Below are 12763 nucleotides of genomic sequence, written 5' to 3' on the forward strand. Positions count from 1 at the left end.
TGTTGTTGCTAGTTGTTTGAAGATGTGCCATTCTCACTGGGGTGAGGTGGTATCTCATTGTGGTTTTAATTTGCATCTCCCTTATTATGAGTGACGTTGAACATTTTTTCACATGTTTGCACAATGCTACTATTTTAATCCAAGCAAGCATCATCTCTCGTGGATTACTTTAATAGTGTCCTAACAGGTCTTTTTCCTGCCTTTGCCCACTGCAGCGTATTCTCAGCATAGATTATGAGTTTCCAAATAGCATTTATTGACTCCCCATTCACCCTGATCTGAAAAGTTAGAGCTACAGACTTTTCAGTGGTCTACAGAAGTCCATCAGACCAGCCCTTCATCTCCCACATTTATTGTATTCTCGTCCTCTTGTCCTTCCTCACTCTACTGAAAATCTAAAGGTTCTTGATGGTCACCAACCAAGCTCTGGGCTAGAGGTTTAACTACCTGGTTTCTGTGAGTGAATTTGATCCCCTATGTCCATATTTACCTTTTGTGAGTTTTTTCCTAACTGTTATCTTCCATCAAGGCATCACAATGGTCATCCCATAAAGTACTGCTCATTGTTGCCTTAAGTGCCACACACATATCCCAAGGATTCTTAATCCTCCTTATACTGTTCTAATTTTGTCCTTAATCAATAGCATTTTCACTATAAGTTACTTAAAGAAGAATGAAGTTTCATTTTCACATAAGTTACTTAAAGGAAATACCTGTAAATAATTGTCAAATTAATTAAATAATTAATGAACTAATTTACTCTATTTCCAGTGGGGATTTACATCATGTAGCTACTTCCCAAGAAACAAAATCTGAATGCAAAGCTTTACACATTATTTTCCTATTACTTCTAGGTGTTTTTGATGTGGTTTGTATGACAACAGAGCACTATCAAGGAGGCATGAAGCATAAATATCAAGTAAGACAGTGTATGGAGCCAAATCCTGATCAAACACAGTACCATGAAGAGAAAATTATTTATATTGCAGCTGAAGAAATAATATGGGATTATTCTCCTAGCAGAAAGTGGGAGAAAGAACTGAAACACTTACAAGGAAAGAAGTATGGCAATAACTTTCATCTCTAAGTGGGAAGTATTAATTCTATAGTCCTCCACCTTTTCCTTTCAGTAGAGTACATAGGGGACAAGAAGGAGTTCTTTATCATATAGGGGTATGATATGCATGTGTTTTACGTATTTACGTGTATGGTACAGATATATATGAATGTGTATGGTATGTATTTATCTGTTTTATTATGATATGTGTATGTTACACAAATGTGTGATATATTCAATCATACACACTTCAGATCATTTAAATAGCAACATAATTTCTGTTTCTTACTGTCACCTAAGTTCTTGGAGCCTATCTTCTTTATGTGTGATATCCTATAGTCTTAGCCCTTGTACATCTAATAAATATAACTCAACCGCATTTGACATGTGGGATCAACCAGGTTTTCCTGATGTATTGTTTTTGTCTCTTCTTCTGGGAATCTCAACTTGAGGATGCTATTTTTTTTTTTCACTTTTTATAGATACAAGTTTCTTTCTCTAATTTTCACTTATTTTAATTAAGTTGCATAACTAAAATTTCACCCTAAAACATGTTTTAAAGTACAAGTGAATACCAAACAATCTTACCAAAATTAATATTGTTTGCCAAGAAAATATTTTATAAGGAAATAGCCTCTAGATTGATTGTATTATTTCATTAAGTTTTGCATATGAGAAGTTCTGTAATGATTAAGTGAACTTGTGTGTTTTTGCCTTTGTTTTCTTAAAGTGAAACAGGCATATATGCAGATAGAGTTGGGGCATACCTTGGGTCCAAATATAAGAAAGTTGTATATCGCCAGTATTATGACATTACATTCATGAATCAAACAAAAAGAAAGGAAGATGAAAAACATCTGGATCTATTAGGTATTGATATTTTATATGACTTGTTTTGGGAGTTTTCTTATTCTTAATCTCAGAAATTTCTATACACATAAGGGTATTTTCAACCTCCACCTTGAATGAACAATGTGTGATTCTAAATCTAATTTGTTTGTTGATAGACACTTTTACTAGGAAAAGAAAATTAATTCAAGTTTTGTGTAATGACATATAAAGAAACTACTGAATATTAATATGGTCAGTTTCAGATTGCCAGATTTCTTACCCTCCGAATCCAAGAATTATAGAAGGATCTTAGAAGTAGCAGTTAGAGATTATTTCACTGAAGGTAAAAAGATGCTCAGAAACCATACCATAGCGAGGAGGGAGAATTCTTTGTTTAAGTGTAAGTGTTTAACTCAAAACAGTGTTAAGATTTAATTTCATCATCTATGCAAAATTGAAGATAATGTCTTTTTCTACCCTTGACAGATCAGTTAGAAAGTCTAGAATTGCCCAAACACCAACATGCATTATTCCATAAGTCACAAAGCATTTCATCAGTCACATAATATTTTTAGATGCTCAAATTTTCTTTGGATCCTATTATCTGTGTGTCTATTGGAAGTCATTTTCTTATGGGGAACACTGACCAGATGGATTTACAGGCTAATGAGAGAGAACTTTTGCCTTTCATGGCTCTTCTAAGTTTGTCCCCAGAAAGAACACTGTGCTTCCCAAATATCACTGTCACTAGGAGGTCCCCTGTTTTTAGTAAAAACAGGCTGGTTTTTTGTTTTTTTAAAATTCTGTCTGAATATAATAGAATAAATAACACAATATAACACTTTAGATTCTATTGTTAATCCTACCTAAAAGAAAATTCATTTATGCTAAAGAACAGTTTTTGAGAAGGTAGATGCCCAAGGGAGCAAAAAGGCACTGTTCTTTAGCTAGTAATATCTGCCAGGAATTGTCAAGGCCTGATTTTAGTAATCGCAGCACATAACGAAGGAAAGTGTTTACTGTTTCATCTTAAAATCATCTCTGGCAGAATTTTGAGAAATCTTCTTTCAAATAGGATTTTGAAACAAATTTTATCCCAGTTCTTGGCCTGGGACAAAAAGAGAGAGTAATGTGAAAGTGTCTTCATTTTGTAAGAGAAAATCCTTCTGGGTCAATAAAATGGGTTTGCAGCTCTGTTAATCCCCCACTCAGTAGAAGGGTAAGAAAACAAAGGACAGAAATGGTGACAGTAATCAAGAAGGAAAATAAAGCTTTCAATTTCTAAAGGGTGTATTCTCATAGATATTCACTGATGTGAATCACTGTATACTTCCTAAAGATGGAGCTTATAAAAACTCTAGATTACTTAAAATTTCCAGACAAAACTATGTTTTATAAATTATCAATGGTTTACTTGTTAATGTGCTTATATTTCTTTTGGCTATATGTTTAGGAAAAGGATAAGAATAAGTCACCGACTAAATACTGAAGAAGACAAATGACTCAGAATTTAAAATATATAACAATTATTCATGCTTTTCCTTTTTATATATTCTCTAGGTCCTTTAATATTTCTCAACCCTGGTCAAAAACTTAAAATTATCTTTAAAAATAAAGCCTCAAGACCATATTCTATTCATGCACATGGAGTGAAAACAAATTATTCAACTGTTATTCCAACACTTCCAGGTAAATGCATTTGGAAGGAGAAAAAATTCCAAAGATTTTATGTAAGATTATAGGGTTAGTGTTCTTTTTTAAGTATAGGAGTAATTCCAGTTAAGCAAGATAATGCACTATAGTAAGAACCACTTGAAAAAATAGTTTGGGAGAGGAGTTCCTTTTGCAAGTATGTGTTTGTTGCCTGGTGGGACACCATCGGCAAAACGCCCCCATGTTAACAATTTCTTTTCTTGGGCAGCCACTCTATCTGATCAACTGCCAGATACTTTTATGCTGTGTTTAATCTATCCAATTCACATGCTACAATAAGTATTGGGTCCAAGAGGCAGTGTGTGAGGGAGAGGGTAGAGTGTGAGTTGAATCTCTAAGTATTAATGACACATCTCAAGTATTGACATTTCTTTGTCATTGCCTCTGTCTACATATAATTCAGCATATTCAACCCAGAAGAAAATAAGAAGATTTTAATATATAAATATATAAATCCAAAGGAAGCAGACTTTGAGATAAAAATTTACATGTAGGTACTGTTCTCAGTGTCACAATAAAAAAGGAAAAAGAAGCAGAATTGGGAATGGGGGAAAGTTTAACAAAGATGCACTCTCAATGGACAGCACAGTCAACTCTAGAACTACGGTGACCCTTAGCTGTCCTGAGTTAGAGAGTTGAACATTATGTCCCTGCATTGGTCATTGGGTGCAGGGATGGGTGATATGGCTCTAAAAGTAGTTAAACCCTGGCCGAGAAATTATTCTTCACTGTTAAAGGGGTTTTGAGAAGACATCCAGAATGTCCATTACAGATCTCACCGAACAAGTTGTTCTGTAAGTTAAGGGTACTAAGGAAAGCCAAACTCAGAAACATCTGTGGAGCAGAGAGTGAAGATAGACCTTGCAGATGGATGAAATACTATGATTTTAAAAATAGTAGTCCTAAGGTGGTACCAATGAAACTCCTGCAAGAAAATTCGATTTGTAAGTCAGCACCCTTGTTCTGAATAGTCAAGAAAGGAGCACTTACATGCATTTCTCACACATGTGTGACTATAAGAAGCCCACACAAATATCTTTGATAGGTTCTTGAAACTAACTTTATGTAAACAGATATATATTGAAACTTATTTTACCATAAACAAATTGATATAAAGAATAGTTAAATACCCATAGCATATGTCAGATCAAAAAAATAGCACATGACTTCTAAATACTCAAATACTTGTAATATTAGACAATAATTTTTATTCATTTGTTCATTTTCCAACTCACTTATTCCAATTCAAAAGATCAAATGTCTGGAACATGTTCTGGCAGCTAAGGTCAAGGGGGAACCCAACCTGGACAAGATACTCTTCTATGGCATGGGGTGCCACACCCACCCACACTCACTGGAACAATTGAGACACACAGTGGACATCTTTGGGATGTAGTGGGAAACCACAGTACCCAGAGAAAATCCACACCTGAGAGAACACAAAAACTCTACATGTACAGTGGTCCTGGCTCAGAAACTTTCTTTTTCCTCATACTGCTATAAGGAAAGGATTTTATATAAAGATCTGTTGGATCTGTTGTGCCCTGGGCACTATGTGAAGTGCTAAAGAAGGTTTGCTCTCTGTAGATTATTAAAGATTTATAAGCAAGGAGATGGAGGTGATTAGTGGTGGTTTTAAAAAGAAAAATTAAATTAAGTCTGTGGAAGTGGATAACACAGGAATATGCAATGTTCATGTGGGATAGGAGAGGGCATGCTCCAAAAGAATTTTCCTGTAACAAGAAAGCATAGAGGATTTGGATTCAATAGGGGTAATATAAAGAGCTTTGGGGACAGATAGGAGACACATGTGGCCTACAAGTCAGAAGGGTCAGAAATGGAATTCAAAACACATATATCACTTTTCAAAATCAATAAATATTTGTTGAACAAATGAATTATATAGCTAATGGTTGACATTTTTCTATGACAGATTCACTATTGGGTTTTCATCTAGTAACCTTAAGAACATAATAACGAATATTGATAGTGAGATCATCTTTCATTCATACCATCTCATCTAATCCCTAGCTCCCCATTTTATGTGCATGTGCAAATGGAAGTTCAAAAAAGGTAAAACACATTGATTAAGATAAAAAGGTTATGAGTAGTACAGCCAGAAATGAAAGTTATGATATGCTGTTTAATATGTGCATAGCTGGTTCACTATAAAGATGTGTAACTTAAAAGTTTCTATTTTAAGTATATTATAATTTCCAATTTTAGGAGAGATACAAACATATATTTGGCAGATTCCTGAAAGAACTGGTCCTACCTCAATGGACTTTGAGTGCATACCTTGGTTTTACTATTCTACTGTGGATGTAATTAAGGTAAACATTCAAATTAAAAGTCCTTCTATTATCACCTACTAGAAATTATAATAGAAAATTTATTTTTTAAGTAATCTTAGCACTAGGTAAAATTTCTATTAATAACCTAAATTGTGCTCAGTTTTTATTCCTTTACTGGTTTTCATTTTTTGCAAGAAAAATAAAATACTACATTATGGTTACTTAGATTTATGTTATTTTCCAACATGCTACTGTGAATTGGAAAATTTGCATTATTACATGATAATAGCCTCATCTTTATTTCATTGAACAGTATTTCGATTGCAGGAGACAAAATACTTTCATCCCTGGATCTACAGAAGATTGGTTTCAGAACTTCCTATTCTGGAAAATCCAAAATTCACCTTTGCTCAAGTCTCTTATGTAAAACATCATAGTGTTTGCATATGAAAGACATGTATTACATACGTGAATTTCAATTAATAATAGTGTCTTCAATATGTTATACCATATAACCAAGATGTGTAGAAGGCTATACCATCTAAGTTTCTGTAATTACATTCTAAGATGGTCAAATGATAATGAAAACATCTAGTAACAAACTTATTTATCATTGATCAGCTCATAATTAACCAATATACATGATCCCATATAGCTGAAATCATTTCTAGATTACTTACAATACCTAATATGTGAGTAGTTTTCCTACTGGACAAGGACAGTTCTGTAAATGTATAGAGACAAACATCTTAACCTCACTACAAAATATATATTTTCAGTCAGGACATTTAAATATGTACAACTGACTATACAGAGTTTAAAATTTCCATTATAAATAAGAAATTTATGCAAACATATTTTATATTATATAGAGATAGATTTTTAACTGTTATATAAATAAATATATATATATATATATTTATTTATTTATTTATGTTTTAACTGTTAAGTCTGAGGTTCCATCATTCAACAACAACAAAAGTTCCCTCTGAACTTTCAGTTATTTTGGCCCACTCTGCCTGGAACAAGAATCTACACAGACATTCAACTCCCAAATTTAGTGTAAACAAACAAGGTTCCCAACTAAAAGTTAAAAGTGGCTGCAAGGGCAGAGATATCTCAGGGGAAGTGACCTGAGGCCTTTAGAGTTCTCTGCCAACCAACAGCTACAGAGAATTCTAATTATAGCCAGTTATGTTTTTTAATTCAAAAACAGAGCTTCCTTTACTGAGGAAACTATCTAAAATCCATTTCAGGAGTTTATTGTTCTCTTTAGACTTCAACTCGAAAGAATGAGATGACAATTTTTCTTCAGTCAAGGATGTAACATGTAAAACAATGTGTGACTTACTCTTAGAATCCTTGTAGTTAATTAAAACCTCAGGATTTGATAAGACTTTATTCCACCCATTTTATTGATTCAGGAAAATGTTCACTTGTGGCACAGGTAGTCACCTTGCTTTGCTTCCTCAGGACCTTAACAGTGGGCTGGTAGGCCCCTTAATTGTGTGTCACAAAAAAACCAAAGCCAGCATAGTTCACCGTGTTCTCCACTTCATGATTTTTAATGAGAATGAATCATGGTACTTTGATGAAAACATCAAAACCTATTCTCCAGAACCAAACCACGTGGACAAGAATGATGATAATTTTCAGCTGAGCAACAAAATGCATGGTAATATCCACTAATTAATTCACCAACTATAATCTATGGGATATTTCACACAAAGGGAGCATTTGGAGGTTCACATATGTTAAGTTCAGCATTTTCACCTACAGCTATGGTATACATAGCATGTGCCAAGTGCTGGCAAACTTTTTCCATAAAAGACCTGATAATAAAGAATTTATACTTGTAAATCATATGATCTCTGCCATAAGCTATAATTGATATGCTCCTGTGGCACAAAAGAATCCAAAGATAAGATGCAAACAAAAGGAAGTGAGTGAGATTCTAAAACGTAACTTATAGACCTTGAACTGTGTATGTGAAATACACAGAGTCTGCTCTAGCTTTTTATATGTAAGTCCTTTCCACTATTCTGGCTATTACTTGATGGTAAGCAAATAAATACTGAGGTCTTGAAGGATTTGGGTTGGTAGTAGAGCCTCCACTGAAGCACTTACAGGCCTATTTCTGGTGGTTGGAATTTTACTGACCACCCCTGATATAGTATGAGGCCCTATGGGACCTGGGTTGGGAAAATGTCTGCTCCCACAGCACTGTTGGCTGAGCTTTGAATGGGGTTCACTTCCCAGATGGAACCTCAGTGAATGGTAGGTTCTGAAAATCCAGGACTGTGTTGTGTTTCTGTGCTGTCTATAGATTGATGATTGCTGTCTTTCTGATATATTGATTCCTTAATCATTAATAGTAGCCATGTCTTATATCCTGTTAACCATTTTTAGCTGGAGGTCCAGTTTATCAGATCTAAGTATGGTTATCCATACTTTTTTCTGGGCCCCATTTGCTTCTAGGGTTTCTTCTCAACTGCCGCGTCCGGCTAATCGGAGCCGAGTCCGGCGAGGGACGATGAGGTTAAAGAAAACACAGGACACCGAGGTTCTTCATCCAGGAGTCTCTCTCTTTATTGTCCGTGACCCCCTTTATATATCATTAGGCAGTAAGGGTGGGAGTTTGGAGGAGAAGAGTGGAAATTTACTGAGAAGGAGGTATGGGGGAAGTGAGGAATTTCTCTTATCACACCTCGGCGGCAACTGCCAGACGCCTGCACTCCCTATGGCGCAGGTGTGGGCACTCCCTCACGGCCTTTATGGCGCCTCAGGCTGTTAGATAGGATGACCACAAATCTGCCCACCTTATCGGTTCAACCATCTGTTGCCATGGTAGCACAGCGGTGGGCGCATTCCTCGGAGTCCCAAGAGCTGGGTGCAACCGAGCCACCAACACTCAACCTTTACTTTGAGTCTGTTTCTGTTTAGAGCTAATGTTAGTACCTGGAAACAGTAAAAGTTAGGTTTTGGTTTTTGATCCAATGGCCACTTTGTCACTGATAAATTTTACCACATACATTTAGGATGCCTTTTGCTGTGTAAGTATTTGTTTTGCCTTTTTTTTTTTTTCATTAATGTCTTGTTCTATCCATTTCCTTGTTCAGTTTTTTGTGGATTTTTTTCTCTTTGATTTATATAGGAGAACCCATTTCTATGCTTCTCTTATCCATCTTTCATTTATGTAGAAGACCTTTATTTCTCCTCACTTCCGAAGGACACTCTTACCGTTTATATATTTTTGGCTAGCAATTCTCATCCTTAAGTTTTTTTTTAATATGTCACTTCATTCTTCCTTTACCTGCAATATTTCCTCAAAGAAGCCTAATGTCAGTTAAAAGGATTCCTTTATAGGCTACCTATTACTTTTCTCTAGCTACTTTCATTATCTTTCTTTGTCTTGAACTCTTGGTTTGTCCCCAACTATGTGTCTTGGTATACGTCTTTTACATTTAGATTATCAGGTATCCTTTTAACTTCATGCTCTTGCATATTTAGTTTGTGACCAGGTTTGGGAAGCCCTCTTCTATTATTATTATTATTGTTGTTGTTATTATTATTATTTTATCAAGTTCTCTGTTCTCATCTCTCACTTTGCCTTGCTGGAATATATATTATCCTTATGTTGCCTTCCATACAATTAGGTAGAAGAGTGTTTCTTCACTGTTTTACTTCAAATTTTGTTTTGTTTTGCCATCTATGTCCCTTTGTTCATCATGATCCTCAAGGTCACTAATTTGGTCCTCCATTTGGTCCTATCTGCTTCCATAACTTTATGCAGAATTTTCATCTCCTGCAACTCTTTATTTTCTTGTTTAAATTTTCAATTTGTTTCATTAAATATATCTCAGACCTTTTGTTTTTCCTGAATTTCCCCCTTTTATTCCACTTTTTAAATGTCTTTATCAAGGCAACTTTGAACTCTCTGTCTAGTAGGAAGATAAGAGCATCCATATTTCTGTGGTTGAATTGTTTCCTCCTTTGTGATGGCATACTTATTTAAGGTCTCAAAGTAGTGTGTGTTTGGGGCTTTTTGTACTGCCATTTTGCTGTCTTTAATTTTTTCCTTATGAGTTCAATTTCTCCTGCAGAATCAAATTGGAAGCTTCAGGGTAAACCCAATCCTGACTCCACACACTAACTACCAACAATCATGATTCCCTTTATTCTCAGACTCCACTCATTGTGTTTTCTTATACATTTTGACTATATACTTTGGGTCCTGTCTTCAATCACACAGAGTTGGGTGTGTACGTAAGCTTTCTAAAGCCCTTATTTAGGAATTCCCTGATAAAAAGAGCAATACATGATATTTCCAGAATCCCTGAGCTCTTCTACTGTTCTGCAAAGAAGGCACTAGTTCCAGGCCTGTAATTTTATTGTCTTACCAAGGCTCATAAAAACCATACTGGCAAGGATGAGTGAGGCCATTTGCAATATCTTTCTATTTATTTTAGGTGTGGCCTCCAGTCCATCCAGTCCATCCAGAACTTGGGGACTTAGTAGTTGTGTACTCAGTCTGTCCAAAGCCCTTGGTCTAGAAGTCTTCTTACAAAAAAAGCTACACTCAATATGCAAGAAGAAGATACACTTTCCATACACTTTCCCTACACAGTCTAGAAAAACAGGTACCAGAAATAGTATCAGTTCAGATTTGTGCATTGCTTGACATCCTAAAGTGGACACAAAAATATGCTGGACAGACTAACTTTAATGTGGACATTTGCAGTTTCTTTCTATACATTCTCACTAAGAAGTTAGCACTTTCCTTCTTAGGCCAAGGCCAAGACAGAGCCTAGGGGAAGTGATGGCGGAAGGGTAGGTTTCCCTGTGAACTGGCACATTCATGATATAAATGGTTTCTAGCTCTTCTTGCTTAAATTCTGGTCCTCAAATCTCCAGCTCCATTCCAAATGTGGCTGCTCTCTCCAGGCTCCTATCCTCATTATTCTTGAAGGAAGTGATGATTCAAGCATACTGTTCATCCACCATCTTCCTGAAATTTTTCATCCAGTCTCCTTTAGAAAACTTACCTTTGGAGGATTTGAAGAAAGGAGAGATAAGAGATTTGGGCCTCAGGCAAATGACCATCCCATTCATACCAGTGACAGATCATGAAGGACTAATTTAGGGCAGTTAATTAGAAATACCTACTCTTAATATTTTAATCATCTTTGGTAATTTCAAATATATTAATACATATGTATATTTACATATTTATGTATTCACCAAAGTAAAGTAAGTATCCTAAATTATAAAATCATGTAGTGGAATTCAATTATATTAAAGCAAAATTATTGCCTTATTTCCTTAGGCAAGAAAAATTCTGGAATTAGACACCTCCATGAATGAAGGCTTGATTCATTGAATGACTTCCTTAAAGATTCTTTGTGAGACCTGAAATCATCCATGATACTTTCTATACAATTATTTCATGTCATTGTGGAATGTAATAAACTGTTCCCTCCACTTCACCCCACAGCAATTAATGGAAGAATATTTGGAAATAACCAAGGTCTGGTGTTACATGTTGGAGATGAAGTGAATTGGTATCTTATTGGCATGGGGAGTGCAAGTGACTTGCATACAGTTCATTTTCATGGCCACAGCTTTGAATACAGGGTAAGACCCCTGGGAATCTCTGTTTAATTAATGTGGTACATTGTAAGCAAGTTATGAGAACAATACAGTAAGATTACAGCATGGGAAGAGAAATGACCAAGCAGGACCTAAAGTTGAATGAATACTATCTATAATCTATCAGGCACAAGTAAATAATTAGACATTTAATCTTTTGTATCCTATTGACATTCACCAAATGCTTGTGAGTGAAGTACATTTCTTACTCTAATCTGATGCTACTCAATAAGACTTCTATAATCATCTTTAGTTTCACACTTTTTTTTTTAAAGGTAAAAATTGGTTTTATAGTGTTTATTGAGATAATATTGATTTATAGCATTGTATGTATTTTAAGGTATAGGTTCATATATTCACAAATATGTTATATCACCTTGCCCACCACCAATCACCAATAATCTTCCACCTCAGTCCACTGGCCACCTCATTCTTTCGCTTCATCTCCCCACACTCCCCTTCTGATAGCCTGATTATACATTTAGATTTCCTTTTTTTTCAAGATTTCTCTTAATGCATACAAGAACCAGGGTACAGGCCAGAGGTATGGGGAATCAGTGGATTCACAAGAGAACAGGCAAGTCTACTGAAATATGCGGCTGAGGCGAGCAGCAGAAGAGACAGGCAGGTCTGCTGTGCCATGAGAGGACACTCCCTGGCTAGAAATCAAACTCATGCTGCAGTGGTTATCAAAGTTTCATATTGTTGAATCTTTACCCCTCAGCCACTAGGGAGGCCCATAGACAGTTAGACTTCTAAGAATTGGTTTGGATTTTGCTTTTCCTTAGCTTAATTTTTTATATCCACATATGAGTAATATCATTCCGTATTTTCCTTTCCCTTATGACACATTTTGCTTAGTATAATCTCCTTCAATTTCATCCATGTTGCAAATGGCAAAATTACATGTAAACTTTTATGAGTGAGTAGTAATTTGTCATTTATATAAGCTTGTCTTTATCCACTCACTTGTCTTTGGGTGCTTAGTTTGTTTCCATATTATTATTTTATTATTCTATTATGGTTTATTATTTTAAAATGTATGGCAAAGGGTACATATATCCCTTTGAATTTGTATTTTTATATTTTTCAGGGAGACACATAAGAGAAGGATTGCTTCATCATATAGTAGATCTATTCTTACATTTTCTTTTTTTTTTTTTTAAGATTTACTTATTTATGCATCCAGAACTGGGGTACAAGCCAGAGTTGCAGTGGT

General features: G+C 35.2%; 1 protein-coding gene across 1 annotated transcript in view; it reads left to right on the forward strand.

Annotated features, from left to right (window-relative positions):
• Positions 1 to 12763, forward strand: part of LOC101620230 (ceruloplasmin-like) — a 34943-nt gene that overhangs the window by 20376 nt on the left and 1804 nt on the right. Inside the window, exons 12-17 of the mRNA XM_004682119.1 lie at positions 855 to 1062; positions 1788 to 1927; positions 3449 to 3577; positions 5828 to 5934; positions 7369 to 7570; positions 11390 to 11529. Of these exons, the coding sequence (XP_004682176.1) occupies positions 855 to 1062; positions 1788 to 1927; positions 3449 to 3577; positions 5828 to 5934; positions 7369 to 7570; positions 11390 to 11529 (926 nt within the window). The remainder of the gene's footprint in view (positions 1 to 854; positions 1063 to 1787; positions 1928 to 3448; positions 3578 to 5827; positions 5935 to 7368; positions 7571 to 11389; positions 11530 to 12763) is intronic.

Source organism: Condylura cristata, unplaced genomic scaffold, assembly GCF_000260355.1.
Source record: "Condylura cristata isolate star-nosed mole 26May11 unplaced genomic scaffold, ConCri1.0 scaffold00014, whole genome shotgun sequence".
Classification (NCBI taxonomy): domain Eukaryota; kingdom Metazoa; phylum Chordata; class Mammalia; order Eulipotyphla; family Talpidae; genus Condylura; species Condylura cristata.